At 46.4% G+C, this 20,557-nt stretch overlaps 1 protein-coding gene and 1 pseudogene across 1 annotated transcript in view; both read right to left on the bottom strand.

Moving 5' to 3' along the window:
• Positions 1 to 8,764, bottom strand: part of Slc44a2 (solute carrier family 44 member 2) — a 32,629-nt gene extending 23,865 nt beyond the window's left edge. The window contains exon 1 of the mRNA XM_051196779.1: positions 8,649 to 8,764. Within this exon, the coding sequence (XP_051052736.1) occupies positions 8,649 to 8,679 (31 nt within the window). The 5' untranslated portion in view covers positions 8,680 to 8,764. The remainder of the gene's footprint in view (positions 1 to 8,648) is intronic.
• Positions 8,765 to 19,326: 10,562 nt separating this feature from the next.
• LOC127231402 (60S ribosomal protein L37a-like) lies at positions 19,327 to 19,660 on the bottom strand (annotated as a pseudogene).
• Between the last annotated feature and the right edge of the window lie 897 nt (positions 19,661 to 20,557).

Raw genomic sequence — 20,557 nt, 5'->3', positions numbered from 1 at the left:
AGTCCACTTAACAGGAAGGTAAACTGAGGCCATTTGGTTTATCCACACAGCTGGTAGCCAACACAAATTGGATTGACAGAAAAGCCCTCTGGTCTATCTGGCAATTCTCTGGTAGCTCCTGCATTTGGGGATTTGAATGCAGCCTGTTCCCTTTGCAGCTCTAACCCCACTGGGAGGCATGAAGACACATTCAGGCCTTTGGGAGGTGATTAGGAAAAGAAAGGTGTGCCTCTGGATTGAACCCTGGTGACTTTAAAATAGAGCTGGGTCTGGTGATACAAGACTGTCATCCTTGCTACTGAGGAGGTTGAGAAAAGAAGATGACAAGTTCAAGCATTCAATGAGTACAAAGCCATGCCTAATGTAGTCACCATCCTCTTTCCACACAGTGGATGCCAGGCGAACCCCTGAAGCTCCTGCTGTCTTACCCTCCTCATGTGATAGACTGAACTGTGATCCAAAACAAACCATTTCTCCATATACCCCATCCCAAAAAGATCAGCCTTGTCAGCTTAGTGAGACCCTGTTTCAAAACAGAGAGAGAGAGAGAGAGGAGAGAGTATGACTCAGCAGTAGAACCCTTGCTAGAATCCCCCATTGAGGGATACAGGGGCTGGGGATGCGGCTCCATAGGAGAGCCTGGTATCCCTGTCCAATTGACACAGCTAGAGTAGACATCTAAAAGGGAACTCCAATTGATAAAATGACTCTGTGATGGCCATTCTTGGATGTCAACTTGACTACTTCTCAAACTAAAATCCAAACATAGAGAGCACATCTGTGAGGAATTTTTGCTTCATTTGAAGTAGGAAGATCCATTTCTAATCCAGATTTTGATCTAGGAAGACACACCTTTAATACAAATCTAATCTGGGCCACGCCTTCTGCTGAAAGCCAATGAAAGGACATGGAAGAAGGAAATTTTTGCTCTTAAATTGCTTGTTCTTGCCAGGCTAGCAAGTCTAATCCTTCATAGGCATTGGAGCCTACTTCTTTGGAACTCCAGTGTGTGCTGAAAACCAGCTGAGACGTCCAATCTCATGAGGATCAACTTCTGGATTCTGGAACTTTATATCCACAGCCAGCCATTGTTGGATTCGCTGGACTGCAGCCTGTAAATCATTCCAATATATCCCCTTCCTATACATATAGAGAGGCTAATTACATAAGTTCTGTTACTCTAGACTCTAGAGAACCCTAATACAGCCTCTGTAAGATCAGGCTGTAAGACATTTTCTTAATTAGTGGTTGATGGGGGAGGGAGTAGCCCATGGTGGGTGGGGACACCCCTGGGCTGGTGGTCCTGGATTCTATACCAAAGCAGGCTGAGCAAGCTATGAAGAGCAAGTTATTAAGCAGCACTTCTCCATGGCCTCTGTATCAGTTCCTGCCTCCAGGTTCCTTTCTGTTTTGAGTTCCTTCTTTCAGTGAGTCCCTGGAGTTAGCTTCCTTCAGTGGACTGTGATTCAGGGTATGCAACCCAAATAAACCCTTTCTTTCACAAGTTGCTTTTGGTCATGGTTTTCATCACAGCAACAGTAACCCTAACTAATACATTCCCTCAATGAGGGCTGGGGCATGGCTCAGTGGTAGAACTCCTGCCTAGAATCCCCCAGTGAGGGGTTGGGATGTGGCTCAGTGGTAGAGCTCCTGCCTAGAATCTCCCAGTGAGGGGCTGGGGTATGGCTCAGTAGTTGAGCTTCTGCCTAGAATCCCCCAGTGAGGGGCTGAGGGCATGACCTTGGATCAAACTCTAAACCAACTCTCATATTTGTGTTTTGTGTAATTTACCTAATCTGCTTGGTGTTAAGAGCAAAAGAAACCAGACCAAGACTCAGGGAGACACAATGTTTCACAACTACACTGTGAAACAGTCGGGGAAGGTCCAGCCAAGCTGGGCTTGAGGGTTCATCTACCCAAGCACCTTGTGTGTGGGAGATAAGGGACCCACACAGGCAGTGTATCATCATGCTTTTGCCAGGACATCAACTGACGATACCCAGTTCCTACTACTTCTAAACACTGGCTAAGTCAAGAACTCTAGTGTAAAAGGCCTCGCCTACACAGTCCCCGCCTTCCCAGAAGTCTGGGCCTGGCCTAGAGAATGGAAATCTAGTCACTCAAACAAGTCCTCTGACAAGACCTTGGAGGCTGTGCCTATGCAGTGAAGGTATGAAGAGAAAAAGATGGAGACAAGGGCCAGGTGGCTGATGATCCCAGCACTCAGGTAATGGAGGCAGGAGGATGGTAAAACTGAGGCCAGTTGAGACTGCACAGTGAATTCTAGACCAGCCTGAGCTTACCTCAAAAAATTAATAACTCATTAATTAATTAAGAACTTGGTATAGTGGCACACACCTTTAATCTCAGTACTTAGGAGTTACAGGCAGTTGGCTCTCTGTGAGTTCTGAGGCCAACCTGGTTCCATATTGCACACCAAGACACCCAGGGTGCTGCATGCCTGTCACTGCAGCCATCAGAAGGTGAAGGGAAGTGGTTATGAAGAGTTTGAGGGCAGCCTGAGCTGCTAGTGATCCTGTCCCAAACACACACAGATGCTTCAACTCAGAATTAAACAAAAAGAAAAAGAAAAAGAGAGAGAGAGAAAAGCAACTGCCCTTCCTCTCACTTCCTCTCCTGGGGGAGTTAAGTATTTCCTGTCTCTCCTTCCAGGTGCTGTCTACAGCTCACAGACCCAGCACATCTGTAACCCTCTGTCTCCAAAGGGCCAGGTGATTTTGGTGCTGGGATGAAACAAAGGAATGTCACACTGTCTTACCATAGAGTCTCACCCACATCTCTAGTCTCGCCTCCCACACTATTCCCTCTTGGCTAATTCATAGTAACAAAACTGCATATTGTCTTTCCCTCCCATCCCCAGCAAAGCAGGGCTAATCTCATTGTTGGACAAGGCCACAAAGTATATATTTAAACAATTTTTTGCTGTTGTTTTGTTTTTGTTTTTTTGTTTTTGCTTGTTTTTGTTTTTTTCTAAGACAGGGTATCTGGTATCTGTATAGCCCTGGCTGTCCTAGAACTCTCATTCTGTAGACCACACTGGCCTTTAACTCCCAGAGATCCACCCACCTGATTCTGCCTCCCAAGTGCTGAGATTAAAGGTTAAAGACAGGAGGCATCACTGCCAAAATCTTTTAATTAGACTTTTTCATTTTATTTTACATGTGTGTTCTGCCTGTATGTTTGATGTCTGTGCACAAAGCTCATGCTTGGTGACTGCAGAGGTCAGAAGACAGAGCCAGACTCCCTGGTTGATGATAGTGGTGAGTGACCTCTGGGTGCTGGGAAAGGGTCCCCTGCAAAAGCAGCCTTTGCTCTTACACTGAGCCATCTCTCCAGTCCTGCTACACTGCAGTTCATGAGCACTGGCTGCTCTTGCAGGGGACCCTTGCCCAGTACCACATGGTGGTTCACAACCATCTGTGACTCCAGTTCCAGAGGACCCAACACCCCCTTCCGACCTCTGTGGGCACTAAGCATGCAGGGAGTGCAGACATACATGCAGGCAAAATACCCACACACATAAAATAAAAAAAAAAAAAAAAAAAAGAATCTAAGAAGATACAGGTGTGGGAGGAGTCACTGAGCAAAGGCTTACTGGGTAAAAGCCTTGGTCTAAAGCATGAGGACCTGAGTTCCAGTCCTCAGCCAACACATAAAAGCTGGGGGTAGCCGGGTGGTGGTGGTGCACACCTCAGTCCCAGCACTTCAGAGGCAGAGGCAGGATAATCTCTGTGATGTCCACACCAGCCTGGTCTACAGAGCTAGTTCCAGGACAGTCACCAAAGCAAAGCAAAACAAAACAAAACAAAACACAATAACAAAAAGAAAAAGCTGGTGTAAAACTGTACCAGGGTTAGGGACAGACACTGTCTCAGAAAATAAGTAAAAGAGACAGAAGAAAGGGTCAACAAATAATGGCACCTGCTGCCAAGCCTGATGCCCTGAGCCCGCAAACTTATACTGTGAAAAGTGAGAACTTACTTCCACAGCCTATCCTCTCACACACAAATGTATTTTTAAAAACTTACAAAAGTGGTGAGGAGCAGAAGGAAACACCAGGTGTCAACCTGTGGTCCCCACGTATGTACACAAGAGTGCATGCACCTCAATATATATGTGCATGGGGTGATGGGAGATGTCACTCTGTAAATATGTTTCTAGTTAATGAATAAAACACTCTTGGCAAATAGGAAAGCAAGGTAGGCGGGACTAGGAGACAAGGAGGATTCAGGGAGAGGTAGGAGGAGAGTCAATATGGAGGACCAAGAGAGCAGAGGTCCAGACCCTCTCTCTGGTAAGCCAAGACCACGCGGAAACACTTAGATTAATACAAATGGGTTGATATTTAAGACAGAGCCAGCCAATAAGAAATGCTAGCAACAGACCAGCAGCTTTATATCTAATACAGTGTCTCTGTGTTATTTGGGGTTGGTGCAGTTGTGGACCAGGCTGGCCGAAAAACTACTCGTAACATGGGGGCACTCAACAGGCCTTGTCCCTCTCTGAGGATTGACAGGTGGGAGAGATATTTCCTCAGTGGTATGGACACTGGTAAGGAGCCCACAGCCCTGTGAACAACCCCCACAGCTCACTGCATCTCACACACACACACACACACACACACACACACACACACACACACATTAAAAAAAAAAAAAACGAAATACATAAGCTGGAAAATACATGGTCTTGGAGGGTGGTGGTTGCATACCTTTAACTCCAGCACTTGAGAGACAGAGGCAGGCAGATCTATGTGAGTTCGAGGCCAGCCCGGTCTACAGAGTGAAAAAACACACATGAAAGTTAAAGGGGGCTGGGAGGAGATGAGAGGGGGTGATGGGTCAATATGGTGAAAGTATTTGTGTATTATAAAATATCATAGTGGGGTTGGGCAGATGGCTCAGTAGTTAAGAATACTTTCTGTGCCCTGGCTGTTCTGGAACTCACTGTGTAGACCAGACTAGCCTCAAACTCATAGAGATCTGCCTGCCTCCAGGTGCTGGAACTAAAGATGTGCACCACCACAGCTGCCTTTTATTTCTTTACTTTTCCTCATGTGACCATGTATGGCCTGTGTGTCTGAGTTTATGTATACCATGTGCTTGAAGGAGGTGAAATCCTATAGAGCTGGAGTTGCAAGTGGTTGTGAGCAACCATTTGGGTGGGAATCAAACTCAGTTCTCTCCTTGAACAGTGAGCTCTCTCAACCACTGAGCCATCTAACCAGGTCCTTAAATTATTATTTATTTTTTGAGACAGGTTCTGGTGTAACATAGGCTGGCCTCAAACTGATGTGTAGCCAAGGGTGACTCTGAGTTCTAATCTTCCTGCCTCCACCTCCAAGAGCTTGAATACCACCACCTGGTTTATGAGGTGCTAGGGATGGACCTGGAGATCCATGTGTGCCTGGCAAGTATTGTGCCAAAGAAGTCTGCTTTTTAGCCAAGCTTCACTATGTGTTGCCCCTGCTCTAGATTCTAGAATCTTCTCTTGCTCATGCCAAGGCTAAGTTGGCAGGAAGGCTGTTAAGGACACCGGCTGGGCCCTAAGCCATTTCCCCTTCCTGTGAGTAGCCACCTTCTTCCATGTTATCTGCTAGGAAAGGCACTTCCTGCCCTACCCAGGCCTGCCTCACTCTGTTCCCAGACAGAGGTTTGCCTGTCCATTATTAGTTCATAGAAAAGCTATGTCCTCCATGCCTGCAGTTCCAGGGTCACCTGAGCACACAAGGCCTTACCAGATAACAATGAAAATGCAAGTCCAGCTAGGCATGGTAGTCTCACATGACTGTCATCTCTGCACTTAGGAGGTGGAACAAGATGATAAATTCAAGGTTATTCCTGACTAGGTAGTAAGTTCAAGTCTGGCCTGCACTCCATGTGATCCAGTGTCAAAAAACAAACAACTGCTAGCCTTATGCATAATGAAGCAGGCTCAGAGAGGTCATCCAGTCACCCAGAGTCACAGCAAGTAAAAATTAGAATCTTAACAGTCAGTGGGAGCTCACACCTTTAATCCCAGCTAGGGAGGCAGAGGCAGTCGGATCTCTGAGATAGGCCTGACCTACAGGACATACAGAGAAACCCTGTCTCAAACAAACAAAAAACAAAAATCAGAACCTTGATTTGAAAATGGGCCTATCTGCAGCCATTCCTATTGGGTACAATGACAAATGGGAAGTCACTACTCATAGGGATTAGCCATTATGTCCAAAAGAAAGCCGACACTGAGCTGTAGCCAATGGTAGAGTACTTATCCAACCTGGGTCCCTTCCTCAGCATTGAATAATCTGGATGTGGTGGCACACACCTATAATCCAAAATTGGAAGTTGAAGCCAAGAATCAGTCTTTTGGCTACATCATGAATTTAAAGAGAAAGCTTAAACTATTTTGCAGGAATGTTATAGGGGTGTCTACACAGTCTAGCCTTTTCACTTTGGTGAGGTGGGTTAAGTTACAGGCAAAACAAAATCCTGCCTTTAGTAGGCATGGTGGCATGAAATCCCAGCTAGTCATAAAAGCGGAGGCTATCTGAGTTACGAGGCAAGACCTCTCACAAAATTGCACACTTGAGGCCCTAGGTTCATTCAGCCTTCAGTAGATATAAGGAAGGAAGAAAGGGAGGAAGGAAAGAAAAGAGAAGACAAAAGTTCCACTTGCAGACAGTCAAGTAGGATGGCAGGCCTGGAAGCCCTGATGTGACTCTGGCCGCAGAAACCAGGCAGAGCCTCTTTCACAGGCTCCCTGAGTCTTGCAGAGGAAAATATGAAGCAAGCTTGTGGTCTGTTTGCTGTTCCTTCTGCCTGGAACACACTTGTCTCAATTTATCTCACCCTGCCCTCACTTTTCAACCTTCATCTCTTAAAATAGACCCTAGCAGCTTTCCCACCCATGATGTCTTGTCCGTTGCCCTGCAACATTAACAACCTACCATTACATGCCCATTCTCTTGTCAACCCACACGTGGTCCAAGGTTTCTCTGCTTGGCAGTCTGCTGTGTTCTGAGCAAACCATTGCCTGTGAAATTTTCGTTAAATTCTTGGGGGTCTGAAATTGGAGGTGTTTGGCTGAGCAGCAGAATGGGTTCTAATCCCAGCCACTTGCTGAACATGCTTGAGGCCTTGGGTTTGGCAATGCACCCACGGGGCCTTGAGGGTCCAGTCCTAGCCTGAACATGGCATTGCCTTGAGTTCCAGTCTGAGCTTGCAGAACTTACTCCAGGCCCTGGATTCTATCCCTCCACCCCCCACTCCCAAGTTTTCTGAGCATGTGTGACACCATTTGGGTTCCAGTTCTAGCTAAACAAACAAGCCACATCCTTGTTCACTCTGCCCATTGTTATTCCAAACAGACTTCAAGAAAAGCAACGATACCCTCAAGTGTGATACACAGCATACTCAGGCTCCCAGACTGAGATTTCGCCCCCAGAGACAGACAGCCACACCCTAGAGCTGCACAGCAAGAGCAAACCCAGATCCGGGGCTTCAGACAGGGAGCCCCCTGGGGACTGGCATCTTCAATCACCCCAGGAGGTCCTTTAGGCTGGGCAGAGTGGGTCGCAGCCTTTCCCATCCTGCTCATTCACTTTATATTTTTTTATTTTTATTTTTACTTTTTTTTTCCTTTTAGGGCACTGTAAGGGAGAACGATGAGGCGGCTCGGGGAGAGCCTACTTGCTTTTCTAGTTATTTTTGAACCGTTTCCGGCCCCCTACCCAAGCCAAGAGTCTAGTAGCTTCCAGGAAGTTCCTGTCACACAAAGTGAGAGATGGGAGGGATGGATAGAGGCCCTCTGCCATAGTCTCAGCCATGCCACTTAAGGCTCGTGACAGATTTGGGTCCAGGGAACCCAAAATAGATAAGAGGAAGGAGGCTCAGAGAGAGTTCAACACATCAGGTTCATGGGAACCTGGAGTCCAGTGGGGTGAGAAAACCGCATCCTAGGCCCACCCCCAATTCCAAGTGGCTAAGGACGCCCTCAGGCCTCACAGACGGTGGGGTCCCAAGTCTCCTGGACCCTTTAAAATTACGGGCACCTGCAACAATCCGCTTGGGCGAGGAAAGTTTCTGAATTGCTCCCCGCATGCACCTCATCAAAGGCACACTGGTTTCTGCTCTTCCCTCACCCTGCCCAATCACAGTATACAGGTTCATCCAATCTTGCCTCAGTTTCCCCTCACAAAAGCTTGGGATCGTTACTTTTGGATGTAAACAGCAAAGATGCAGAAAACATGGTCCCTTGAAGAAATGGGCCATGTGGAGAGGTAGAGGCCCTTTCCTGTCCACACCCCAGGCTACGACCGCCCCTCCCCCTCCCACCACCTAATCCGCTCAGATAACGGGATCTCCAGGGGTGGAGCATGCGCCCTACTCCCCCGGCCCGTAGCTTAGGAGGAAAGGAGTTAAGCTTGAGAATCCTAGGAAAGAGACACAGGGGACAATCTGGGTTGGGGCCAACCGCTCCGGCTGAGCCAGCGCGGGATGCAGAGGCCTGAGGGCGCAGAGAGAAGGGCCTTCGTCCTGGCTGCAGCCACGAGTGTTTTGTTTTAAGACTCTCAGATGTCGTCCTTCCTCAGAGCACCCCCTCCTTCCCAAGTCAGCACAGGCGACCTGCAGGCCGGTTCCTACCATAGACTGAGTTCTTCCGATCATCCTCCATGGCCGCAACCCGAGGGGAACCTAGTCTGAAAGCCAGCGAGACCCCAACCCAGGAGAGCGGGAGACACGGCACGCTGCCGGGCCCGCCCTGCCCCGTCTGCCCCCGCCCCCAAAGCGCACGCCAATGGGAGCCTCCCGATGAGGGGCGTGGCCAGGGCTGGGAGTTGGGGACGGCCACCTTCCAGTTTCCAGTTCGCTCTCACTGCGGACTCCTCTAGGCACACCACAGTTAGTGGGTAACATCTGCTTGTCAGTGGTTCTTGTTTGTTTGTATGTTTTTGTTTTTCGAGGTAGGGTTTCTCTGTATAGCACTGGCTGTCCTGGAACTCGCTCTGTAGTCCAGGCTGGCCTCGAATTCAGAGATGCTTTTGCCTTGCCTCCCAAGTGCTGAGATTAAAGGTGAACCACTACTGCCCAGCAAGTCATTATTTGTCACTGATATTGAGCTCTGACTGTCAGCTAGAGGACTGAGAAAAACTTGTCATGAGTTCATTCATCAAAAGGGAGCAGTAAATTCCGTGGCAGCCAGGAAGGGTGGGTGGTTCATGCTAATCTTTTAATCCCAGCACTAGGGAAGCAGAAACAGGAGGATCTCCTTTAGTTCTGATTCAACCAGATAGGCCATGCATAGTGAGTGCTTCTCTCAGAAAAGGGGGACCAGGGCTGGAGAGATGGCTTCGTGGCTAAGAGCACTAGAAGACCTGAGTTCAGTTCCTAGCACCTACATCAGGAGACTCAAAACCATCTGTAACTCCAGCTCCTCCAGAGGATCTGATACCTTCTTCTAGCCTCCACAGGCACTGCACTCACATATGTGTGGATGCACACACATAGATTAAAACAAGAGGAAGAAAACAGTCAAGAAGCATAAAGATGAAATACTAACCAAGTTTATCCCAGAATATTTTCATGGTCTAAGCCATGGAAAGTAATGGTGTTGGTGCCAGCCTTGATAATTACTATAAAAACCACGGAAAACATATATGCATGTACTTACACAGACTCACAAATTTTAAAAAGTCATTAGTAAAGGTTGCTTTTTAAGTTTTATTATTTTTATTTATAGGTATGACTGTTTGGCTACATGTATGTATGCACTCCAGGTGTAGGTAGTTCCCTCAGAACCTGAAGTTGGTGATGGATCCCCAGGAACTGGAGTTACATGCAGTTGTGAGCCACCATGTGGGTGCTGGGAATGGAATTCAGGTCCTCTACAAAAGCAACAAATGTTTTTAATTGCTGAGCTATCTCTCTGTCTTAGGGTTACTGCTGCAGTGATAAAGCACCTTGACTAAGGGCAAGTTGGGGAGGAGAGGCTTTATTTCACCCACAGTTCCATAACAGTTCATCATCAAAAGCAGTGAGGGCAGGAACTCAAAGAGCAGGAACCTAAGTCAGAAGCTGATGCAGAGGCCATGGCTTGCTCCCTATGTCTTGCTCAGCTTGAATTCTTACAAAACCCAGAGCCACCTGCTCAGGAGTGACAACACCAACCGTGGGCTGGACCCTTCCCCATCAATCACTAATTAAGAGAATCTCCTAAGAGATTGCTTACAGACAAATCTAATGGAGACATTTTCTAAATTGAGGTTCCCTCCTCTCTGATGATTCTAGCTTGTGTCAAATTGACATGAAACTAGCCAGTTTGCTCACCCTCCAATACAAAATAAATGTTTATTTGTTTTTGAAATTCAGTCTCACTATGGTACTGGCTGTCCTGGAACTTGGTATGTAGACCAAGATATCTGCCTCTGACTCCAAGTGCTGGGATTAAAGGTGTGTGCCCCCCTGTCTGACCTTAAAAGGGTGTTGTGTAAAAATGAGCACTGAGAACACTGAGCGCAGTCACCCCAGCAATCTAGCATTAGGCAGTGGGCCATGAGAGCAAAGAGTCTGATGCCATCTCCAGCCACAGAGCAAGTCTGAAGTCAACATGGGAAACAGGCTGCCTCAGATGGAGAACAGAGAGAGCTAGGCATGGTGGCACAATCAGGAGGCGAAGGCAGGAACATCTATCTCTCTCTGTTCAAAGCTGGCTTGTTTTACATAATAAGCTCTAGGATAGCCAGTAGGCACTCTCTCCCCCCCCCCTCTACACACACACACACACACACACACACACACACACTGGTGGTAGTCCTTCACACCTTTAATCCCAACACCCAATATGTGGGAGGCAGATGAATCTCTGAGAGTTCAAGGTCAGTCTGGTCGTCATAGAGAGTTCCAGGACAGCCAGGATGCAGAGAAAACCTGTATGGAAAAAACAAACACCAAATCAACCAAACAAACAAAATAAGAAAAAAAGAACAACCGGGCAGTGGTGGCTCATGCCTTTAGTCCCAGCATTCGGGAGGCAGAGACAAGCTGATCTCTGTGAGTTTGAGACCAGCCTGATCTACACAAGCTAGTTCCAGGACAGGTTCCAAAGTCACAGAGAAACCCTGCCTCAGGAAAAAAAGGAAAAGAAAGGAAGGAAGGAAATGAAGAAGAGAAAAAAAGGAGGGGAAAATGAGGTCAAGTTCTCTGTTCAGTAACCACAGTTCTGGGAGGTGTAGACAAGAGAATTCCTGGAGATTACTGGCCAGTTTATCTGAACTGGTGAGTGCCGAACTCAGTGAAAAACCTTGTCTCAAAAAATAAGGTGTCTGGAGAGATGTTAAAATCATTGACTGCTCTTGCAGAGGACCCAGATTCAGTTTCTAGCAACTACATAACAGCTCGAAACTATCTATCCATCACTCCAGTTTCAAGGGCTCTGACACCAGCTATGCGTGTGTCATACTCACAAAGGTACAAACAAACAACAACAAAAAAGCAAAAAAAGCACTGATCTACTGTGAGGCCCATTTTAAAAACTCTAGTCAGGTTTAGTATCACACACCTATCATCTCAGCACTAGGGAAGGAAGAGCAACAGTTCAAGGCCAGCCTCAGCTACATAGAGAGTTTGAAGCCAGCCTGGGATACATGAGACCCTGTCTCAATAAACAAAAACAATTTTGCCAGGGCAGTGAGAGGCTTGAAACATTAACAGACAAGATACATATATATATATATGGTTAAACACTTTATGCTGAATGGGAGAAGACATCTTTTCCATGATGTTATGATGTTCAAGAATAAGAAGGTTAACATTCAATAGAACTTAGATCAGCAGCTGCCTTGCAGACAACCATGCCTGGTAGGGCATCCAGGTGGGGGGCTTGACCTCTGCTTCTTTTAGTATATATCACATTTAAGAATGGAAAGTAGGAGACCGGCGTTGGTGCACATGCTTTTAATCCCAGCACTTGGGAAGCAGAGGCAAACAGACCTATGTTTGAGGTCAGCCTGGTCTACAGATCGAGTTCAGGACAGACTCCAAAGCTACACAGAGAAACCCTGTCCCGAGGGGGGGGGGGAATGGAAAGTAGGGACCAGCAAGATGGGTTAATGGGTAAAGGCATTCGCCACAAAGTATAACAACTTGAGTCCCATCTTCAGGACCCACAGGGTGAAAGGAAAATGGAAACTCCTGCAAATTGTCATCTGACCACCACACATGCATGACCACCACACAGACAATTTTTTAAAAACGTAAAAGTGCCAGGTGGTGATAGAGCACACCTTTAATCCCAGCACTCAGGAGTTGGAGGCAAAGGCAGGTAGATCTCTGAGTCCGAGGCCAGCCTGATCACTAGAGTGAATTCCAGGACAGCCAGGACAACAGAGAACCCTGTCTCAAAACAAAAACAAACAACAAAAAATAAAAGAAATAGTTAAAAATAAAAATGCTTAAAATAGAGAAAGGGGAGAGGGTGTGGCTTTGTGATAGAACCCTTACCTGGTATGTGAAAGCTAGGCAAGCACTCCAGCCCCTGCAAAGCTACTGCAAAGGAAGAGGGGAAAGAAGGGAGGAGGGAAGCAGGCAAGGAAGAGGGGGAAGAGGGGAACCGTAAGAGAGCCTGGTAGTGTAGTCTGGGGCTTCCTGGGCTGTGGAAGAAAGCAAAGAAGAGCTGGGCATGGTGTACAAAAAAGTCAGAACTTCCAGGTCATTCTTGACTGTTTAATTGGGTTGGGTGGGCAGTGGTGACACACAGCTTTAATCCCAGCACTCTGGAGGCAGAGGCAGGCAGATCTCTGTTGAGTTTGACGCCAGCCTGGTCTACAGAGCAAGTTCCAGACAGGCTCCAAAGCTACACAGAGAAACCCTGTCTTAGAAAACAAAAAACAAAACAAGAAAGAAAAAAGGAAAGAAAGAAAGAGAGAAAAGAAAGGTGGGGGGGAAGGAGGGAGAAGGGAAGGAAGGAAGAAAGGAAGAGGGAGGGAGGAAGGGAGGAAGGAAGGGAGGGAGGGAAGAAAAAAGGAAGGAGGGAGGGAGGCAGGGAGGGAGAGAGGAAGGAATTCTTGTGGGGCATAGTGGGGGGAAGCCTTTAGTCCTAGAATTTGGGACGCAAAGCAGGTAGATCTCTATGAGTTCTAGGCTGGCCTGATCTACAGAGTGAGTTCCAGGATAGCCAGGGCTATGCCGTGATACCCTGTCTGAAAACAAAACAAAATAAAAGGTTTCTGTAGATCGACTACATGTGATGTCTTCCATAAAGATAGTTTTGCGTCCTTTGCCCCCCTGGCTGTCCTGGAACTCTCTCTATAGATCAGGCTGGCCTTGAACTCACAGAGATCCACCTGCTTCTGCCTCCACAGTGCTGGGATTAAAGGCTTGTGCCACCTCTGCTCAGCTAAAGATAGGTTTTATAGTTTGACAAGCTCTAGATCATGGTCTGGGGGAGGATCCAATGTGGTCTTGGCCAGGCCACACAGATATCACAAAGGACACCAGGCTATCAACCATCCCACTCCCAGTCTTCAGGGCAGGTAACAGGTTATGCCTCCTTTTCTTTAAAGGAACAACCCTGTGTGTTTAACATTCCAAGTTCCCCTAGTGTTCATCTCTGAGCACAGGACTTCTATGCCTCCTACAGACAATTTTTTTTTTAATTTTTAAAGAGAACATGTGTCTTTAATTGAGACTAAGTTGAATGCATTGCCTGCATAGCTAGGCTATTATGGGAAAGCATAAGAGAATGATAAGAATAGCTAACAGAACACTAAGGAATGGGGGAAACCATCCTAACCCTGATGGCTATGCAAAGGTCACTTGAGAGATTTTGCTTACCTCTATATGTAGATCATGAGTATGAGAAAAATCTGACTCATTAGCTGGGTGTTGGTGGTGTACACCTTTAGTCCCAGCACTCAGGAAGCAGAGGAAGGCAGATCTCTGTGAGTTCCAAGCAAGCCTGGTCTACACAGCCAGTTCCAGGACAGGCTCCAAAGCTACACAGAGAAACCCTGTCTTGGAAAAAAAAAAAAAAAAATCTGACGCATTAAAGAAACACATGCTAGGAAATTGTTGAGAACTTCCACTGCCTTGGGGCCAGCCTCCAGCAGCTCAGGGCTCAAAGAGAATCCACAGAGTCAGCTTACTAAGACTTTATTATCTGAGGGAGTTAAAGGAAACACACTCACATGCTCTCTTGATGATTTCTTTATTCTTCTTCTGAATTCTCTATTTTTTATTTTCCTGGTGATTTCCTTCTCTCCTTCTTGACATTTTCCTTCTAACCCTATCTTTATTCTTGATGTTTTCCTTCTAACTCTATTTTTTTCCCTTACAGCTTATACACCCCAGCAAAATCTTCCAGGAAAAATAAAAGTTACTTGGGCTGGGTGCACACCTTCAATCCCAGCACTTGGGAGGTAGAGGCAGGCAGATTTCTGTGAATTTGAGACCAGCCTGGTCTATGCTAGTTCCAGGACAGTCTCTAAAGCCACAGAGAAACCCTGTCACCAGACCCTCTCCCCCCAAAAAATAAATAAATAAAATAAAAATAAAACATCATGTTTTCCATATCCTTTATATGATTAAACATTTTACATATTACAGGTGAAAAACAAGTTTTCCCAAGAACCCAAATCCATGTATATTCATGCCCAAGCAACTTGTTATAGATTAGCTTGTAAGAAATCAAGGGGTCTTTTGTTGTTGTTTTATTTTGTTTTGTTTTGGTTTTCGACACAGGGTTTCTCTGTGGCTTTGGAGGCTGTCCTGGAACTAGCTCTTGTAGACCAGACTGGCCTAGAACTCACAGAGATCTGTCTTCCTCTACCTCCAGAGTGCTGGGACTAGTCTACAGAAAAGTTCCAGGACAGGCTCCAAAGCTACACAGAGAAACCCTGTCTCAAAAAACAAACAAACAAACAGGATTAGAAGAATTTAAACTAGATGGGCTACTGGGACTCAATTGTTTTCCTTTTCTTTCTTTCTTTCTTTTTTTTTCAAAGACAGCGTTTCTTTGTGTAGCTGGCCTTCCTGGAACTCACTCTGTAGATCAGGCTGGTCTTGAACTCACAGAGATCCTCCTGCCTCTGCCTCTACCTGGCTCAATTGTTTTTCTTAATTATTAACCTAAGTCACAGTCTATATGGTTCCTGAATGTGTTTGCCAGTCAGTGGTGGTGAACACTTTTAATCTCAGCACTCAGGAGGCAGAGGGAGTTGGATCTCTGTGAGTTTGAGGCCAGCCTGGTCTAAAGAATTAATTCTAGAACATCCAGGGTACACAGAGAAACCCTGTCTCAGAAACAAAAAAAGAAAGAAAAAAGAAACTCATGTGTTGTAGTTGTGTGACATTTCCTTGTTTTATTTATTATCAATACTCTACTTAAACTAACATTATAATTATCAATTAGACAGTACAGCTTAGGAAGCAATCATCTCCATAATAATCCACAGGTAAAAACGCCCAGTAAAAAGGGATATTTCCACAAGATAAGTACATTACATTATAGGCAATGGGAAGTCCCCCATACCCATTCACACCAAACCAGATACTAGAAAAAGATGACAGCAGCTAACATGTTAAGGCATGGCAGAAGCAAAAAGACATTGTGGAGTCTGTGCTCTTCCGGCCTTACCTATCCAAGATTCCCTCAGTGTGGATTGGCTTCCTGGTGGGCTGACGCCCTGAAGACAATGGCCACTAGCAGACAACCAGTGCATGAGTAATAAATAATCTATAGTAGCTCTGTTTGGCAAAACCGTGGTCCTCAGTTTACCCATCTCTTGTTTAATTTCTGCTAATGTTTTTGCTGGAGCATCAGTAGTTTTACTAATCATACAGGCCATTTTTTGTAACCTCTCTTTCTATCTCAGTAATCATTTCTGGTACTAGTTATATAAAAGCCTAAAAACTATTCTTAGCCTGACAAATCAACATCATACTGCCTCATACCACAGGTATGCCTTCCATCCTCCCTCACAAAAGGCATTTTATTATTATTATTATTATTATTATTATTATTATTATTATTATTATTATTGAAGCAGGGTTTCTCTGTGTGGCTGGCTCTGGCTGTCCTGAAACTTGCTCTGTAGACCAGGCTGTCCTGGAACTCAGAGATCCACCTGCCTCTGCCTCCTGAGTGCTGGCATTAAAGGTGTGTACCACCAGCTCCAAGCTAGAGGCTTTATCCTTCATAGTGAAAATATTTAAAGTTAGCATGGCTAGATCTCTGTACCTGCCATCCTACTCCTGCAGAGGACCCAAGTTTGGCTCTTAGGGCACGAGTGACTCACAAATGCCCGCAATCTTAGCTCCTCTGAATCCAAGGCTCTCCTCTGGCATCCCCAGGCTCACACACACACACACACACACACACACACACACACACACACACACACACACACTTCAAATGCACAGAGATAATAGTGTCTTTCTAGAATAGATGAAAACTAAAGGGGGTGCTAATATTATTTTTTTATTTCATGTGTATGAGCATTTGTCTGCATAGATATTTGTGCATCTTGTGCACCCCTTCTGCCTGTGGAGATCACAAGAGAACATTGGATCCCCTGGAACTGGAATTACAGACAGTTGTGAGCCAACATGTGGGTGCTGGGAATTAAGCCTGGGTCCTCTGGATGAGCCTTAACTTCTGAGCCGTGTCTCCAGTCATGAAAGCTAGGTTTTTATAGAGCTGACTGAGAGTCAGGAGACAAATTTTTATATGAAGTCTTTTTGTCTTTATTTTTTCCATTTAGTTTACATACTGACCATAATCTCCCCTCCCCCACTCCCACTTCTCTTGTTCCCTCCCTATATGAAATCTTTGTAACAACTTCTAGGGTTGAAGAGATGGCTCAGTGGTTAAGAGCACTGGCTGCCCTTCCAGATGATCCAGGTTCAATTCCCAGCACCCACTTGGCAGATTACAACTGTCTGTAACTCCAGTTCCAAGGGAGCCAACACCTCAAACCATAACCTCAAAACATAAAATTAGATAAATTATTAAAACAAAACAAAACAAAACAACTTCACAGTGTGGGGAAAGAACTCAGAAAGGTTAGGCAATTCCAACTGTCACGCAGTGAGCACAGGGAGGAACTAGGACTTGAACCCCAGGAAGTGGGACTTGAAGTCCACACCCTCTCCAAAGTTGTGCTGCATACTCCTGGACATATTTTTGGGCAAACTATATATTTAGTCCTTTAGTTCCATATGTGTTGTTCTTTTGCTGCAGCTAATGCCTAAGAAACACAAACACGAGACAGCGCCCACGTGGAGTTTATTGAGAGGGGAGAGAAAGAGGAGGTAGCTGGTGGCCAACCGAAAGCAGGAGAGAGAGAGCAGAGAGAGAAAACAGAGAGGGACCAGAGAGAGAGAGCAGAGAGAAGCACTTGGCCCACTTGCTTTAAAAGAGGCTTGCGCATGCGTAACTGAGTCCTCTGGCCGCCAGGTAAAGCTGACTTAGCGATGACACCGCCACATGAGTGTCCCGCCCATCGTCTTTGGGGCTGTCGGTGGATGAGGAGAAACAAGTTTGGGAAGGCATCACATGTGTGGTTTTCAGACACAGAAACCTGGGAGTGCAGGTACAAAGTAGACTTAGAAAAGACTTATTTCAGCCCAGCACTTGGGAGGCAGAGGCAGGCAGATCTCTGTGAATTCAAAACCAGCCTGTTCTACAAGAGCTAGTTCCAGGACAGCCTCTAAAACCACAGAGAAACCCTGTCTTGAAAAGGCACACGCCTTTAATACCTGCGCTGGGGAGGCAGAGGCAGGCATCTCTCATGAGTCCAAGGCCAGCCTGTTCTACAAATGAGTGCCAGGACAGGCTCCAAAGCTACATAGAGAAACCCTGCCTCGGGCAGGGGAGGGGAGAGACCTCATTTCAGGACTGGGCTTGGTGGTGGCACATGTCACCATAAAGCATGAGGGGGACCTTGAAGGATTCCATGCAGAGGGGCCAAGGCGGAAGGACAAACATGCCAGGCAGACAGCTTAGTGAGAAGTTAGTTTTATTAGAAAGGGGAGGGAGGGGAAGGAAAGAGAAAAAGTAAAGAGACGCAAAGGCAGAGAGAACAGAAGAGGGAGACAGGAAAAGTCCTGTCTGCCCCAGAGAACCGCAGGAAAAGTGACGGGGAAAGAAAGAAGGGAAAGATGGCTAAGTGGGCAGAGGTCTTTCTTTTAAAGGGGCCCTTTACACCTGGGCTGACCAGGGTACTGCCTGAGTGCATTCTGCCAGGTGACAGGGCAGGCCAGCATAATGCCTGAATCCTTATAGCAGAGGCACTCCTATCTTCAGAGCTCTTACACAGAGAAACCATGTTTCAAACAAACAAACAAACAAACAAAGATTTATTTCATCTTTTCTGGGAGCACAACTAATCCCAATCTCAGGAGTAAGTAGATCTCTGTGAGTTCAAGGCCTCCCTGGTTCTTCCAGCATCCCTCATTCCCTACCTGTTTACAGGGTAGGGCTGCCATGCCCTGAAATCTCCAGCCGAGCGGCTGGGCTGGCCTCCCTTCCTCCAGAGGCTCTTCCCTATATAATCCAGACATTTTGGTAGAGAATTTTGCAATGAGAGGTCTGAGGCAGGAAGGGAAGGGAAGTCTAAGTCTGGGGCCCTGGTGGAATGAAACCTTGTGCCTGAACAACCAGCAGGGAACTATCCGTGCAGTCTTGTTGGGAGCTGGAAAAGGTGTGAGAAGGAGACAGGGCCATCATCATGGTGAGCTAGATTTTTTAAGAGGGGAGGAAAAGAGAAAAGGCTGCTGAGTAGAAGCTGGCAAACTTGGACAAAGCTACCGCCTCTGGGGAATGGTGGTGGCTACTGAACCAGAGTGGGCTGGGCTAGGCCAGGCTGGGCTGGGTTGGCTGAGACAAGACAGAGTTAGTCTGTTCTCTGTCCCCACTGAAGCTGTTGGCTTCATGCATTTTTTTTTTTTTTTTTTTTTTTTTTAGCTAAGTAGGCCTTGAGTTTCAGATTCCAGGGCGCTGGGTCCAGGCTTCTGGGTTCCATTTAGCACTGTGTGAATGCGGCCCAGGCACCAGGAGACTGTTGGTGGCTTTGTGCACTGCACATTTAAGTCTGGAGGCCAGAGGACAACTCCAGATGCACTCTCTCCTTAGGGAACATCCACCTTTCTTTAAATTTATATTTGGCTTATGTTTTGTGTATGTGTATGGAGGTTTAAGGACAACATTCAGGAGTCAGTTCTGTCCCTCTGCCCCATTAATCAAGTGGGACGTCAAGATTACATTGCAGTCCTGATCAAAGCAATTTTGCTGACAAACCCTACCTTATTTTTTTTTTTTTTAACGTAAATTAACCCATTTATTAGAGGCTGGGGGTCTCAAGCAATAGCATTTCTACTGGTCTTTCAGTTCCTTCAGTCTTCTAATGGCAGACTTCACTGTGATGGCAGAAGTAGTGTTGTACGTCCAGGCCCCACCTGCCACGGTCTTCATGCAGGAACCACAGTGCCAGATGCCAACTGCTCGTCTCTTCATCGTGGTCTTGCCCAGAAGGAGCAAGTGTACTTGGCGTGCTGGCTGATTTCAATTTTCTTCACCATTTTCCGGAGGGAGGCACCATAGTGGGTCCGTATTTCCCAACGATCCCGACCTTCTTGGTGCGTTTAGCCATGTCGCCGGAACCTAAACCCAAGCCCGGAGAGCCCTACCTTATTTTTTGTTGTGGTAACACTGTATACTCTGGCTGGCCTGGATCTCACTGCGGGGATCTACGCCTCTATTGGGGGAGAGAGTGCTGGGATTAAAAATTTGTACCACCAGCTGGGCTCCACACAGTGTGTGTGTGTGTGTGGGGGGGGGGGCGAGGCCGAGGATGCAGCGGCCTGTGTCGCCCCCTGACGGCAGTGCATTTCCTGCATTTCCCTAGTAGGACATCAGGTCGCTGGCTCCTGGGAGATTTGACATGCCTTTTTCCTCACCCTCTGCGAAATGGTCTCCCAGCAATTGGAAGGATGATCTTGAGTTTAAGGCCAGCCTGGGCTATTAAATATAATGAAGTTAGAAAACAAAAATCAAAATCAAGTGTGGTGGCTCGTGTCTACAATCTCAGGATTTGTAAGACTGAAGGCAGTCTGAAGTGCATAATGGCCAGGTCATCTTCAGTTGTGGCAGCAACCTTCCTTTTAGAATTGAAAATAATACAAAAAAACAAAAAACAAAAACAAAACAAAAAAAAAAAAAAAAAAAAAAAAAAAAAAAAAACAGGTCAGGCGCAGTGGCGCTTTTAATCCCAGAACGTCGGGGCAGAGGCAGCAGATTTGATACCAGTATGGTTTATAGAGAGACTTCCAGGGCTACACAGAGAAACCCTGTTATGAAAAAAACAAAAAACAAAACCAACCAAATAAACAAACTAAAATAAACGGAAGTAGTAAAAGGTATAGTGCACGTGAATGAGAGGGACTAACCCTGAACATGTAGTGGTGGCCACTGGGGACCAACACTGAGTGGGGTCCAGTCCTGTTGAGAATGGTATGTGTGAGAGAAGCTACATAAATACGTGATCAGACTGACGCCC

The sequence above is a fragment of the Phodopus roborovskii genome, unplaced genomic scaffold (genome assembly GCF_943737965.1).
Source record: "Phodopus roborovskii unplaced genomic scaffold, PHOROB, whole genome shotgun sequence".
NCBI lineage: Eukaryota > Metazoa > Chordata > Mammalia > Rodentia > Cricetidae > Phodopus > Phodopus roborovskii.
This window is presented reverse-complemented; position numbering and strand designations above follow the sequence as displayed.